This window comes from Oncorhynchus clarkii, chromosome 5 (genome assembly GCF_045791955.1).
Source record: "Oncorhynchus clarkii lewisi isolate Uvic-CL-2024 chromosome 5, UVic_Ocla_1.0, whole genome shotgun sequence".
Taxonomy (NCBI): Eukaryota; Metazoa; Chordata; class Actinopteri; order Salmoniformes; family Salmonidae; genus Oncorhynchus; species Oncorhynchus clarkii.
Window position 1 is genome coordinate 10,539,379 of NC_092151.1, and position 16,426 is coordinate 10,555,804.

Consider the following 16,426-nt stretch of genomic DNA (forward strand, 5'->3'; position numbering starts at 1 on the left):
GTGCCATCCATCCAGGTGGTAGTGGGTATGATGCGTGCCATCCATCCAGGTGGTAGTGGGTATGATGCGTGCCATCCATCCAGGTGGTAGTGGGTATGATGCGTGCCATCCATCCAGGTGGTAGTGGGTATGATGCGTGCCATCCATCCAGGTGGTAGTGGGTATGATGCGTGCCATCCATCCAGGTGGTAGTGGGTATGATGCGTGCCATCCATCCAGGTGGTAGTGGGTATGATACATTTACTGTTGCTTAATTAAAAAAGTCAGGCAGACACACACACACACAGCACTAGACAGTGTATTAAACCATTTTTGGTTTGTTTTTCGAGCAGTGGGTTATTGTAAAATGATGGGATTAAACACTGGTATGTTGATGTAGGGAAATGGGATGCAAATGGGAAGCTCTGTCACAGTGACCTTCTCTAGTCCTGCCTGATGTTCAGGGCCACGTTCAGTATGCAAATGTTGCAGATAGTTACACTTCTAAATATCCTGAATCGAGCTTGCATGATACCTTTTATATATCATGAACCTATTTCACATGCTGTTCCAAATTGTTCCCAACTGAATGTTCCTCTGGATAAACAGGGCCATTTAGTTTGACTCGTTTTGCTCTGTCCATTTTTTGCAGTGGTTTAATTGCGATAGTAGTACATTGTAATTTCCAAACATTAAAAACATAGGTCTCTGTAGTAGAAATGTAGGCTATTGTACTGCTGTGTGCTTGTACGATCAACAGGTGGCAGTGCAGTATAAACTATTGGGCTTTCTTTTTTACCCAGTACAGTGTTGAAAAAGCCCACTAACTCTTGACTGGCTATATTGTTTTCATTTATAAGCACAGTCATGTGGTATTGCTCCATGTTATCCACTCTTATTAAGCACATTAGTATTGCAGTTGTCTTAAGTTCCTGGTGCAGTATGGCTGATAGAAATAGACCTTTCGTACCAGCTGACCTTTCAACTCCATTACTGGATATTGCGTTCCAATGACTAGGATTTTATGCCTGAGAGTGATGCAATTAATTGTTACTACCAATGAACCAACTTACAGTAGGCCAACATTTGCACAGTAGTTAGGAACTCAAGTTGTTTCTCAACTCTACAGTTTTGTTCAAATTCCGTTTTTTTAATTTAGGGGTTGACCTTGTGCAACATCAAATCGCTTGCCGTTCATCATGCCACCTGCCCACTGTGCCAGCCTTGCTGGAGAGAAATGGACCGAGCAGCACACACACACCCTGGATGTTACAGCTTAATTGCTAATGACACTGCCTCTCATCGGGGCCGGCCCTGTGCGAGTACTCCCTAATGGCTGGTTCTAGCTTGTCCTTGTCATTCCCTCTTTTCTCTCTCTGTGTTGTGAGTGCATCCACTGTGTTCTGCAGAACCTGCTCCTCTGATCCAGTACTGGGTTTAGATGCTGCATACTGCATATACCCCATTACATCATCTCACTGATCTAGTTTGAGGATCCCCCCCCCCCCCCCTGATGCCCACTCATGGTGATTTTGTATTTTTTTAAATGTTGGACTGTCTGGTTAGATGTAAGATGGATTCCTTTCTTAGTCTAGGTACAGGTCATCATTATAAATAAGAAATGGTTGTTAATTGACAGGCTGGCCTCGTTTGAAAGACAATCTGCTGTATTTAGCCTAGCAGTGTGTAGGAAGTACACTATTTGTACTTGGCGCCACTTCTAATGTTGAGTCAATGAGAAGGTGATCCCAGTGCTAATACTGCCACCATCACAGTCTGTCTTTATTTCACCCATCAGCATGAACTTAATGTGCAGCCATTATCTTCCCAGCAGGTAAAAGCAATTGACATGACATTGTCAGGAATGAAAGGCAAACTACAAAATAAGCACTTGACTCCCAGGCTCCACTGTCACTGTAATCTGATGTCTCCAAGGAGTTTATATGAAACGTTTTCAAATGAGTGTCAGGCAGAAGAAAAGCACAGAACTGGATTGAAAAGCACAGAACTGGATTGAAAAGCACAGAACTGGATTGAAAAGCACAGAACTGGATTGAAAAGCACAGAACTGGATTGAAAAGCACAGAACTGGATTGAAAAGCACAGAACTGGTCTAACAGGTTGAAACGGGGAGGGACAAACCTGAACTTGTCAATTTTTAGAAATGCATGTTTTAGTTTTTTCTGTGAATGAATACGGCCCTAGTTTGACATGATTAATCTATAGGTTTCTGGGACCAAGCTTTTCAGTGTGTGATCCCCATTGCAAGCCCTTCAAGGTGTGCTCTACGTTCTAGATTTGTGTGTTGACTTGTAGGCGACAGGTTTGACCAGGGTTATTTGTGTTTGGGGTAATGCTTGGTTATTGTGCCCTGATAAACATCTCTTTCACTCTCCCTCTTGCTCGCTTTATATTTCTCCTCATCTCTCCCATCCTTCTCTCCCAGCAGTGATGCAGGGCTGAAGACGGCTCTGTCGGACTGGGACTCAGACATGGGCAGCACGGAGCGGCTGAAGGACAGCACGGACACACTGCTTAATGGAAACCGAGGAGACCAAGAGGGGGCCCAGCGCCTCGCACGACGGCTCTACCACCTGGAGGGCTTTCGCCGCTCCGACGTGGCCAAGCACCTGGGAAAGAAGTGAGTGGGTCATACCCTCTACTGTTACCTAACCCAGGTCTCCTTCATGTCCTCTACTGTTGTTACCTAACCCAGGTCTCCTCCACTCCTTCTCAGACTCTGTGGCCAAGGACCTGGGGTTGGTTGCATAAAACATCTTCAGTTAATTTCACCCTTTTCTCTTAAAGTTTCCTTAACTTTAAGTTAAATGCGCAAAACATTTTAAGATGAATTTCCCCCTTAAATTAAGTGAAAAATGTAAGGGTGCCCACAAGGCCCCTTAACTGCTTTATTCAGTATGGATATCAATGTAAACAGCATTTGTGGAGGTGCATATTGCTTTCATCTGTTCTGCTTACATAAGGAAAACCATCAACCAGCTAGCTACTTAGCTAAACAATCGAAGGTGCACAATCTATGGCTACAAAGTTAGCTGGCGTTTGTTTGTTTACCAGCATAATATCACTGCTTATCTAAAACACAGTTTTTGACAGGGAAATTACTGCTCTTTGCTGAAAATGTTGTGGTGCGGATGGTTATGACTTTCTTTCCATTTGTGATGAGTCAATGAAAGGTCAACAAACACGATCTCCCAACCCTAGAAATCCCACACATGCAAAAATCCACTATTTTATTTGCATGCTGGCATCAAAAATAGTCCTGGCTAAACAGCTGCCAATACAGGCTTGGTCTTTGCTTAATTCACGCATTTGTGGTCTCATCACTTTCTAGTTGCGTCTAGTTTAGCGCACTCCTTTTGACACTAGCTCTATGGGCCCTGGTCAAAAGGAGTGGACTAAACAGGGCATAGGGTGCCATTTGGAATGTAGCTTTGGGCAGGATTTCCTTTGGTTCTAGCGACTCATCCAATTTCCTAATGCTGCGGGTCTTCTTCCCTGCCAGGCCTGAACGTTGCCCTGGGGTGCAGCTGTTCTGCCTCTAGGACCCCAATCCTTTTATACACCCCCTCACTCCAGAAAAATAGCACCTCCTCCTCTCCACCTGCAATAACCGCAGCACACACACACACCTCTCACAGGCCTGTCAGACAAACACTTCAAAATGCCCCAAAATTTGACCCCTCGGTGGTATTGATTACACTGAAAACCTAACAAATATATTACAATATGATCAGATAAATAAAGCAATATTTTCTTATGGCTCTGTCAGTAATCTTTAATTTTCAACAGACACAAAAGACAAATTTCCTTTATATAAATATCCCCATAACATGAACATTAAATGAAAGAAACCGGTATTCAAGGCACCATCAGTAGACTATATTTTCTATTTTAGCAAAAGTGGGCTAAATTTACTTCAAAGAAAAAACAATAATAGCAATTTTCTATCATCCACTCAACTGAAATATTTTTAAAATATAATTGGATTGAAATACAAAAAAATAAAGTGCAAAAATCTATTAATCAAAAACAACACTTTGTTTAAGGAGAAGTAACATGCAGTGAAAACAAATATTAAATTTTAACTTTTAAACTTGAACTGAGTAAAAACTCTAAATATGTGATTGCACAGTAATGTTCACTTGTTTGAGGTTGAGGGTGATACTTGGTGGTGTCCCATCTTTTCCACAAGTTCATCAATGTTCGGGGTAAGGCTCTGAGCTGAAGAAATCCTCAGAATTGAGTGGAGGTGTTCAGCAGTAAGTCGACTTCTGTGTGATGTTTTGTTCAGGTTCATCAAAGAAAACAGTTGTTCACACAGGTATGTGCTGCCAAACATAGACAACGTTTGAGCAGCCTGGATGCGCAGCTGGGGCATTGTGCCGGGGAGGAAACGGGCGAACTCCGCAGCACCCACTGCCGCATATTTTGCCCTCAGTGCATCATTGCATTGGAGGTCAATACCCGGGCTGATTTAGCGATCTCTTCTGCCAAAATAAAACTGGCCTTGACAGTTGCGTCCGCGTGTGTGTCCGCGTGTTTCGTTTCATAATGTCGTCTCAGATTATACTCTTTCAGTACCGCCACACTTTCTCCACACAGAAGACACACAGGTTTTCCAGCTACCTTCGTGAACATATACTCCGACTCCCACCTTGTTTGAAACCCCCGGTTCTCAGTATCCACCTTCCGTTTTGCCATTTTTGATGGGTATCTGAAAGTTAATTTTACTGTGATGCTGACGACTGCTGTGCCAATAAATATTGAAATGAAGCAGCCTACTGCTCGGTGCGTCACCTTTGCATTGTGGAAAATGTAGTATTGGTGCGTGTAAAAGATCTGCGGGCTGCCGGCTTGCTGCGGGCCGGTTCTAATAATAAATCAAGATCATCCCAGGGGCCGTAAAAAACCTTCTTGCGGGCCGGATGTGGCCCGCGGGCCTTGACTCTGACATATGTGATGTAGGGTAAGTAACATTTATATAAGGTAGCATTGTTTAAAGTGGCTAGTGATATATTTACATCATTTCCCATCAATTCCCATTATTAAAGTGGCTGGAGTTGAGTCAGTGTCAGTGTGTTGGCAGCAGCCACTCAGTGTTAGTGGTGGCTGTTTAACAGTCTGATGGCCTTGAGATAGAAGCTGTTTTTCAGTCTCTCGGTCCCAGCTTTGATGCACCTGTACTGACCTCGCCTTCTGGATGATAGCGGGGTGAACAGGCAGTGGCTCGGGTGGTTGATGTCCTTGATGATCTTTATGGCCTTCCTGTGACATCGGGTGGTGTAGGTGTCCTGGAGGGCAGGTAGTTTGCCCCCGGTGATGCGTTGTGCAGACCTCACTACCCTCTGGAGAGCCTTACGGTTGAGGGCGGTGCAGTTGCCATACCAGGCGGTGATACAGCCCGCCAGGATGCTCTCGATTGTGCATCTGTAGAAGTTTGTGAGTGCTTTTGGTGACAAGCCGAATTTCTTCAGCCTCCTGAGGTTGAAGAGGCGCTGCTGCGCCTTCTTCACGATGCTGTCTGTGTGAGTGGACCACATTCTATAAATTATTATTTTGTGTCTAGGCTGCACCAGGGTTGATGTGTGTGTGTGTGTGTGTGTGGTGACAAGCACTACAAAGAAATAGGATATGCTTGTCCTGTCTCAAGGATTCGATTCTACTACATGACTCGCTACTGACCTCACCAGATGTGAGATACTTAAAGATGCACTACGTTGCAAAATCACGGGCATTAATATGGAGGTGGTCCCCCCTTTGCTGCTATAACAGTCTCCACTCTTCTGGGAAGGCTTTCCACTAGATGTTGGAACATTACTACGTGGACTTGCTTACATTCAGCTACAGAAGCATTAGTCTGTTTGGGCACTGATAGGCGATTAGGCCTGGCTCGCAGTCGGCGTCCCATTTCATCCCAAAGGTATTCGATGGGCTCTGTGTAGGACAGTCAAGTTCTTCCACACCGATCTCGACAAACCATTTCTGTATGTACCTCGCTTTTTGCACAGGAGCATTGTCACGCTGAAACAGGAAAGGGAGTTCCCCAAACTGTTGCCACAGGAAGCACAGAATCTTCTAGAATGGCATTGTATGCCGTAGTTCCAGGGAAGGAAAATCTGAACGCTAAGGGGCCTAGCCCGAACCATGAAAAACAGCCCCAGACCATTATTCCTCCTCCACCAAACTTTACAGTTGGCTCTATGCATTGGGGCAGGTAGCGTTCTCATGGCATCCGCCAAACCCAGATTCGTCCGTCGGAACGCCAGATGGTGAAGCGTGAATCATCACTCCAGAGAACGCATTTCCACTGCTCCAGAGTCCAATGGCGGCAAGCTTTACACCACTCCAGCCAACGCTTTGCATTGCGCATGGTGATCTTAGGCTTGTGTGCGGCTTCTCGACCATGGAAACCCATTTCATGAAGCTTCCGACAAACCATGCTTGTGCTGATGTTGCTTCCAAAGGCAGGTTGGAACTCGATAGTGAGTGTTGCAACTGAGGACAGACACTTTTTATGCGCTTCAGCACGGGGCAGTCCCATTTTGTGAGCATGTGTGGCCTATCACGTTGCAGCTGAGCCGTAGTTGCTCTTAGACATTTCCACTTCAAAATAACAGCACTTACAATTGACTGGGACAGCTCTAGCAGGGCATAAATTATGAATTGACTGATCAGTACTATAGTGGTTTATCTTGCTGTTCATGGCAATTTAAGATTAAGATCACAAGGTCCAATCGAAATTTGACATCAACCTTGTGGGGTCCTCAGTGCCTTGCACAATTGCAGGCAATGGCATCTAGGATTTGATTCCAGCAACCCTCTGTTTGCCAGCCCATCAGACCCAGGATTCGAACTGGCAGCCCTCCGGTTACTGGCTCACCTCTCTAAGCGCTAGGCTACCGGCTACCCCAATGTCATATAGCTGTCTCAGTTTAACCATGACATCAACTTGGAGTGCGTTGTTAAAGAAGTTGTCACAAAAAGATCTGACATGTTCAGAGATTCAGCTAATGAGCAATGTGTCAACATGGAGCATCCCACTAACACCTCAAAAGGATATGGTTACTAAGTACCTTCACCTCCAAACGGTAGCAAGTACTTTAACACACACTCAGAACACTCTTAGAGCCACCAGCTGTCTCGCACTAGCTACCTTCAAACAAACACCACCTGTGCTCTTTAGAATGGTTGATTCAGGAGAAGGTGGGCCATGCATAGGCCACAAATGCCTTGAATCCTCTTGACATCTGAGCCACTCATCCTGTCAGTTACGCCCCATTCACCAGCCCCGCGCTTGGACCACTCCCCTCACTTAGAAAGACGAACATGCCTAATGAGACGAGCAATTGGATCGACAAAATCACGTGTCTCAAAGATCTACTTTAAGAACAAGAAAAGTTCTGTGATGTAAAATGTAAAAAACGTTGACAACAATGTTGCTGGCTAGGTTGTTACTGTCACCGATAGTCAGTTTTGTTTTTATTTTGTCATTTCAACTCCTAAGGTAATTTAAAACAGATCTGGGACCAGGCTAGTGGAAATGAGTAGCATAATAACATCAGACCGGTCTGTTGTGTATTTTGACTGCTGTGCCAGAAGGCTCGGATCGGAAAGTTTTTTCAAAACGGCAAACTGATGAGAATTGAGGCAAATTAGATAATCACCACCAATTATCATTTCAATTACACTTAGGAAATTGGGCAGAACAAATTAGGCTTATTAGCATATTTTAGTAAGACGTTATGAAATGGTATTAGGGCTGTTTTGTTTGTCAATTGCCATCCTCAGCGACTTTGGGTTCTTTTATGAGCTCTATACAAAACCTATTGCACCAACATACGTATGCCAAATTCTGGAGAGCTACTCCCCAGTACACCCACTACAGTCAGAGTCAAACAGCCTGCTAACACCAGCCGCAAATCTGTGCAGCATGGGTGACGAGGCCTTCGCACATGTCCCCTCAGCTCTTCAACACTCAACCTTCACACGTGTCCCCTCAGCTCTTCAACACTCAACCTTCACTCGTGTCCCCTCAGCTCTTCAACACTCAACCTTCACACGTGTCCCCTCAGCTCTTCAACACTCAACCTTCACACGTGTCCCCTCAGCTCTTCAACACTCAACCTTCACACGTGTCCCCTCAGCTCTTCAACACTCAACCTTCACACGTGTCCCCTCAGCTCTTCAACACTCAACCTTCACCCGTGTCCCCTCAGCTCTTCAACACTCAACCTTCACACGTGTCCCCTCAGCTCTTCAACACTCAACCTGCACATGTGTCCCCTCAGCTCTTCAACTCTCAACCTTCACACGTGTCCCCTCAGCTCTTCAACTCTCAACCTTCACACGTTTCCCCTCAGCTCTTCAACACTCAACCTTCACGCGTGTCCCCTCAGCTCTTCAACTCTCAACCTTCACACATGTCCCCTCAGCTCTTCAACACTCAACCTTCACGCGTGTCCCCTCAGCGCTTCAACACTCAACCTTCACGCGTGTCCCCTCAGTTCTTCAACTCTCAACCTTCACGCGTGTCCCCTCAGCTCTTCAACTCTCAACCTTCACATGTGTCCCCTCAGCTCTGGAACACTCAACCTGCACATGTCAAGGAGGCAGCTTCAATTTCCTCATTTAAAAACAACTGAAGACTGACCTATTCCAGCTAACTTTTGTTTGATTGCTTAATCTGCTTAGTCTGTCTTTGACATCTAAATATAATCTAATGCATAGTTTTTTCTTCTTCTACTTTTTGTTTTTACCTGTTTTCCTGTGTGCGGTGAGGGTGGAGAATATACTCTACAAATTATTATTAGTATTCATTGGAATTCATTTTTAAGGAGAGTCTCTGATCAAATACAGTGGTCTGTGTCGCCAAGGAAACCAACTCCTACATTGCTTTGTCCTTTATTCTGACTATTCCCAGATACAGCTGTAGTGGCCAGTAATATTTGGTGTGTGTGTGTGTATATACAGTATATAAGATACTATAAATACTTAACATGCGACTTGTAATTAGCCTATTAGAATGTTTTTCTGATTCCATAAAGATAATAAAAAATATACAAGCAAGCATTAGGCAATGAGTTGACGTTGACTAGCAAGAATTTGTCTAAGAATTGTCTATATCAAAGGCAGAAATTGTATTAAAATTGTACAATGAATGGATTGACTTAAATTTATAAAGCATACTTCTAGGCATATACATCCTGAACTTGGAAGACAAAGCATGAACAAAGAGATTTTATCATATAACCTTCCCCTGTGGACTGGGTACAGGATAAGAGAGAACAAAGGCATTTAATTCTGAAGGTGTCACATTTCAACATAAAACCAAGACAGAATTCCTAAGACAAAAACCCTTTGTTAGTAAATCAGAGTTCACCCTGTGCAGATGCAAGTTACCACTGAGATCATGCATCCATGGGTAACAACAGTTATCTAGATTAAACAAGTTTCAGATAGATACCATGATGGATACTATAGAATTATTCTGTCACAATATTCAGTCCACTGAATACTTCAACAGATATGCATTTTGGCTAGTCCTTGGGCATTGTCCTTTGATCCTGGACCATTTGCCATGCAACTCCAGGTGTCAGAGCACATAAATTAGGGCCAAGCCGATAAAGCCCCAGCTAGAGCCCCAGCCCCAGCTAGAGCCCTAGGTAGAGCCTTAGGTAGAGCTAGAAGAAAGTGGAGTTGTACTTGTCCTCTACAGTACATCATTTGTTGATTGAAACTGGAACAGGGTTTTTTTTCTCTGTGGGTGTTCATAGAAACGCAAGTGTATTTTTCCCTTCTAAATAACAATGAATCTAACGCTGTGTAGAAGTCAAGCCCTGCTGTGTTTTAGGTATGAAAGTGATGTGCTCTGTACACGGCTCTGTACAAACCAGTAAGAGCCTGAGATCCTTGACCCTTTCAGGGTAGTGTGTGGGGAGTTTTGAATCCTCGTGGCAAGGCAACAGTTGCCTATAAACTATTTACTTGTGAGTTTTGTTACTGGCAATTGTGGTCTTTGGTGTGTATCTAAACACCATCATCTTTCTTTCTTACAGCAATGACTTCAGCAAGATGGTTGCTGAAGAGTACCTTACATTTTTTGAATTTACAGGGATGACATTGGACCAATCTCTCAGGTAACCATTTATCACTATTGTAGCCATTTGACACATTTAGTTCAAGCATGAAGGCAACAAAGGCATTTCTCAAAAAATAGAGGTTTAATGCCTGCCACCCCGGTAATCCAAATAAATTACATCTTGACATGACCAGTGTTTTGTTTTTCCTCAAGAGACCCAGGGTCCTCTTTGAGCCCTGATATTGATGTATGCACTTCATTTCATCTGACTTGCTGCTTCTGTGTCCTCAGATCTTTCTTGAAAGCTTTTGCACTAATAGGCGAAACCCAGGAGAGAGAACGGGTTTTGATCCACTTTTCCAATAGGTACTATCAATGTAACCCCACCGTCATCTCCTCACAAGGTACTTGTTAACTTCTTTGTGTCTATGCTACATGACTTGACAAGTGTTTTGAGTGATTAAACAAGATTGAATGACTGGCAATATGAAAAGTGCTTACCCAACGGCTGACATACCAAAGCTTTTGTCATATCTCAGTGTGTGCTGAAGGGTTACTATTTGCTGTGTTAGTTCCACTAGTTATATACTGGGTGGTGCCAGCCCTGAATGCTGATTGGCTGACAGCCATGGTATATGAGACTGTATATCATGGCTATTGGCAAAATAAATATATATATATTTTTTACTGCTCTAATTACGTTGGTAACCAGTTTATAATAGCAATAAGGCACCTTGTGGGTTTGTGTGATATACGCTTTGCGTCGTGCATAAGAACAGCCCTTAGCCGTGGTATATTGGCCATATTCCACTCCCCCTCGTTCCTCATTGCTTGATTATATCGTGTAGCTTCATTGGCTCAGTAGTCGTATTAGACTTGTCTTTCTAACAATGTCCATTTCAATGGAATCAAATGCATTGGTTTTTACCTTCAAATGCAGTCTACAGTACTCCCCCAATACCAGTGTCATGTCTTCCATAGCAACAGTCTTAGTAACAACAAGCCTCTGACCAGTATGGGTAAAAGCTAAAACGGTCCTCTCGTTGCCATGGAAGTGATGTTACACCACTATGTAGAAATGGATGTTGTGATCATCATTGGGGGAACTTGTTCCTTTCTAGAGGGCATCTTTAGAAGTCTGTGCATGATGTGACATTTCAGCAGCATGAGAAAGATACAACTATGTTTTTGTTCCTTGCTGGTCTAACCAACAGTACGCACCACAACCTGTATCCCGTTGCTCATGAAATATAACATTAACAAAACATTTGATGTACATATGAGCACAGAACAACCATCCGTCATTGCTAAAATGGGTACTCCTAAAATTCCCCTTCACTAATTAACCTAATTTTTGCAGATGGAGCCCATTGCCTTACATGTGCTCTGATGCTGTTGAACACGGACCTTCATGGCCATGTAAGTTCTTCACTCTCTTTCTCTGCTGAGCTTTTGACCTTTTGTTCCTGCCATTCTAACCCTTTAGAACCACTACACTAACATTATCACATAAGGCATTGTTAAAGGGGCAATCTGGCATTCAAACAACAGCAAAGCATCCACCCTGACAATTTTTGGGAGGTTAAAACAACTGACGTTTGGGAATGGAGAAATGTAACCACTCTCAAATTCCTAGACAGAGCTATAGATGTAAGGACTGACCCTCCATGAGATCAAGGGGATAGTGTTAACCATGTTTTGAAGTTATACATTGTTTACAAAAAAATTAAATGGACTAAAATTAGCTTATTTAAGGTTCTGATGGGGTGCAACAGTTGACCTAAGCTCATAAGGCATTTCTAAGTTAGATTCTTCAATAATGATTGGCTATAGACCATACTTAAAATATATATAATGATTGGCTATGGATCATACATCAAATATATATAATGATTGGCTATAGATCATACTTAAAATATATATAATGATTGGCTATGGATCATACTTAAAATATATATAATGATTGGCTATGGATCATACTTAAAATATATATAATGATTGGCTATAGACCATACTTAAAATATATATAATGATTGGCTATGGATCATACTTAAAATATATATAATGATTGGCTATAGATCATACTTAAAATATATATAATGATTGGCTATAGACCATACTTAAAATATATATAATGATTGGCTATAGATCATACTTAAAATATATATAATGATTGGCTATAGATCATACTTAAAATATATATAATGATTGGCTATAGACCATACTTAAAATATATATAATGATTGGCTATAGATCATACTTAAAATATATATTGGCTATGGATCATACATAAATAAATGTATAATGATTGGCTATGGATAATACATAAATAAATGTATAATGAATGTACCAACCCCAGATTGCCCCTTTTTGTGTCTTTCCAAGGAGACTCACTAATATATATGTTTGATTACAAAAACGGCAATTATTCTTATTCTAAATATTAAGCTTGTGCCTCAAAGATAATTGAATAATTTTTAACTTCATGTATTTATTTATTTTAATTATTATTATTAATATTATTATTTTTACATCATCCTCTCTGAGAACCGGCAGCTAAATTTCAGGCTTTTATTTGATTTAGTGTTTTTTTAAAGCTTTGAGCAATTTATGAAGTGAAGGCTACCACTTCACCCTGGGATCCTCTCCAGTCCCTCCTGTAAAATGGCTGAATACTCCTAGACAAGGACACAGAGCAGTGATGAATGGCTATCGAAGTGGTGCCTGTCCAACACACACCTTCTGTTTGGGGACAGGGGCAGTTAGAGGATGACTGGTTGGTTTGCCCACCAACACAACTCAATAAATACTGGGATCGATAGTTTTCGGGGGAGATCTGTCCATTTAGTTATATAATGTGCTCCTCTTACAGAGAAGAGGGTTAGGCTATGCACTCTGATGATTTCAATGTGCATGCAAGTGATGGAAAGTAGTGTTCATGTAACTTTGTATTGGCTCAAGGTTTTGGATATTTTCTCCGTCTGGTCAATGTTTTTTCTCCCATGTACCATCTGCTTGTGGCTCCCTACTCGGCCATACAGGCTTTGGTTAGGTAGGCATTAGTCAGTCTGATCAACACCCTGACACTGTCTGACAGACTCGGTTTGCTCTTAAGGAAGCCTTGTCTCACTTCTTCTAAGTCAAGCTAACTGTCAAACACATCGCAACTGGTGAGAGATTACATTTATTTGAATTAGTCTCTTCCCTTTCAGACTAGCCTTTGATTAAAAAATAAAAAAAATACTACACTGAACAAAAATATAAAGTCAACACGTGAAGTGCTGGTTGCATATTTCATGAGCTGAAATAAAATATCAGAAAAATGTTCCATATGCCCAAAAAGCTTATTTCTCAAATGTTGTGCACAAATTAGTTTACATGCCTGTTAGTGAGCATTTTTATCCTTTGTCAAGATAATCGCGCCACTTGGACAGGAGTGGCATATCAAGAAGCAGATTAACACTTAGCCTACAATGGTCACGCACCCGCAGAAATGTCATTAACATAATACAAAAATCCCCATTAAAATCCGTCTGTTTAACCTAGATATGCGGTACCAGTCGAAAGTTCAGACACCTACTCATTCCAGGGGTTTTTATTTATTTGTTACTATTTTCTGCATTGTAGAATAATAGAAGACATCAAAACTATGAAATGACACATGGAATCATGTACTAGCCAAGAAAGTGTAAAACAAATCTAAATATATTTGAGATCCAGTTGGAAGGTGAGCCTTCACCCCATTCTGAGATCCTGAGTGCTCTGGAGCAGGTTTTCATCAAGGATCTCTCTGTACTTTGCACGTTCATCTTTCCCCCGATCCTGACTAGTCTCCCAGTCCCTGCCGCTGAAAAACATCCCAACAGCATGATGCTGCCACTACCATGCTTCACCTTAGGGATGGTGCCAGGTTTCCTCCAGACGTGAGCCTTGGAATTCAGGCCAAAGAGTTCAATGTTGGTTTTATCAGACCAGAGTATCTTGTTTGTCATGGTCAGTCCTTTAGTTGCCTTTTGGCAAACTCCATGCAGGCTGTCATGTGCCTTTTACTGAAGAGTGGCTTCCATCTGTCCTGATTGGTGGAGTGCTGCAGAGATGGTTGTGTTTCTGGAAGGTTCTTCCATCTCCACAGAGGAACTCTGGAGCTCAATCAGTGTCCGTCGGGTTCTTGGTCACCTCCCTGACCAAGGCCCTTCTCCCGTGATTGCTCAGTTTGGCCAGGCGGCCAGCTCTAGGAAGAGTCTTGGGGGTTCCAAACTTCTTCCATTTAAGAATGATGGAAACCACTGTGTTCTTGAGGACCTTCAATTAAGGTCACAGTTATGAAAACGTAGGACACTGAAGAGGCCTTTCTACTAACTCTGAAAATACCAAAGAAAGATGCCCAGGGTCCCTGCTCATCTGCGTGAACGTGCCTTAGGCATGCTGCAAGGAGGACTGCAGATGTGGCCAGGGCAATAAATTGCAATGTCCGTACTGTGAGACGCCTAAGACGACACTACAGGGAGACAGGATGGACAGCTGATCGTCCTCACATTGGCAGACCATGTGTAACAACACCTGCACAGCATCGGTACATCCGAACATCACACCTGCGGGACAGGTACAGGATGGCAACAACTGCCCGAGTTACTCCAGGAATGCACTATCCCTCCTTCAGTCCTTCGACTGTCCGCAATAGGCTGAGAGAGGCTGGACTGAGGGTTTGTAGGTCTGTTGTAAGGCAGGTCCTCACCGGCAACAATGTCGCCTATGGGCACAAACCCACCCTCGCTGGACCAGACAGGACTGGCAAAAGTGCTCTTCACTGAGGAGTCGCGGTTTTGTCTCACCAAGGGCGATGGTCGGATTCATGTTTATCCTCGAAGGAATGAGCGTTACACCGAGGCCTGTACTCTGGAGCGGGATCGATTTGGAGCTGGAGGGTCCGTCGTGGTCTGGGGCAGTGTGTCACAGCATCATCAGACTGAGTTTGTTGTCATTGCAGGCATTCTCAACACTGTGCGTTACAGGGAAGTCCTCCTCCTCCCACCAGCCATACTGCTTGTTCTGTATGTGATTTCCAGCGAGACAGGAATGTCAGTATTCTGCCATGGCCAGCGAAGAGCCTGGATCTCAATCCTATTGAACACATCTGGGACCTGCTGGATCGGAGGGTGAGGGCTAGGGCCATTCCCCCCAGAAATGTCTGGGAACTTGCAGGTGCTTTGGTGGAAGAGTGGGTTAATATCTCACAGCAAGTGTCAAATCTGGTGCAGTCCATGAGGAGATGCACTGCAGTACTTAATGCAGCTGGTGGCCACACCAGATACTGACACTTACTTTTGATTTTGCCCTCCCCCCCTTGTTGTTCATGGACACATTATTCAATTTTTGTTAGTCATATGTCTGTCGAACTTGTTCGGTTTGTCAATGTTGAATCTTGTTATGTTCATACAAATATTTATACATGTTAAGTTTGCTTAAAATATACACAGTTAACAGTGAGAGGACGTTTATTTTTTTGCTGTGTGTCGGTATGTTGTTTCCTGATCGTGTCTCTGATATAGGACAGACTCTTAAACAAACTTTCTTTTAATATGTCGTTTCATGTAGTGAATGTTATTGAATGTGTTTCTATTGGCTGATATCCGTAATGACAAAAAAATAAATAATTGATACCTTAATTAAGGGATGCGTGCGACGGATTTGTTCTTTCTGTAATAAAGCCCTTTTGTGGGAAAAACAAATTCTGATTGGCTGGGCCTGGCTCCCAGTGGATGGGTCTAGGCCCACCCATGGCTGCGCCCTGCGAAGTCATGTGAATTCCATAGATTAGGGCCTCATGAATACATTTAAATGGACTGAATTCCTTAGATGAACTATAACTCAGCTGAATCTCGGAAATTGTTGCATGTTTATTTTTGTTTAGTATAGTTCAATGATTACTCTGCTGCACGGGGCCCACAGCACTATGCCATTAAAACATGATTAAACTCTGCCATTAGAATAGTCCAGCCTGAAACGGCCTCGGCATCGCTGTGTGGCCACGAGCTGCTATGCTGTGCTAACATGAAAGCATACATCTTCTTTTTGTTGCTGGAACTGTGTTTTCGAGAGCCCCGAGTGAAAACAACCTGTGAATTCATTTAATGGTCACTAAAGTATATTTACCTTCTCAGGGGGATAAAATTACTTGTGCTCATTGGCACTATGGGCAAGTTATGGGGTGCACACAGCCACCAGAGGCTCTCTCTGACCTTGCCAATAAGTAGTCACAAGTCTTGTTCTGAAGGTTGGGGGGACTAAACATAAGAAATAGTTTGCTAGCGAGTTGAAACGGGGAGGATATTTTAATGTCTTAGATGG

The 16,426-nt window shown here is 43.0% G+C and overlaps 1 protein-coding gene across 3 annotated transcripts in view; it reads left to right on the forward strand.

The window, feature by feature from the left end:
• The window catches only part of LOC139408329 (pleckstrin and Sec7 domain containing 3, like), a 148,605-nt gene that overhangs the window by 69,888 nt on the left and 62,291 nt on the right, over positions 1 to 16,426 (forward strand). For 2 of the 3 annotated variants that reach the window (XM_071152079.1, XM_071152080.1), the window contains exons 5-8: positions 2,426 to 2,620; positions 10,056 to 10,136; positions 10,370 to 10,482; positions 11,439 to 11,497. In XM_071152079.1, coding sequence (XP_071008180.1) covers positions 2,426 to 2,620; positions 10,056 to 10,136; positions 10,370 to 10,482; positions 11,439 to 11,497 — 448 coding nt within the window. The remainder of the gene's footprint in view (positions 1 to 2,425; positions 2,621 to 10,055; positions 10,137 to 10,369; positions 10,483 to 11,438; positions 11,498 to 16,426) is intronic. The other variant, XM_071152081.1, reaches the window with a different exon arrangement.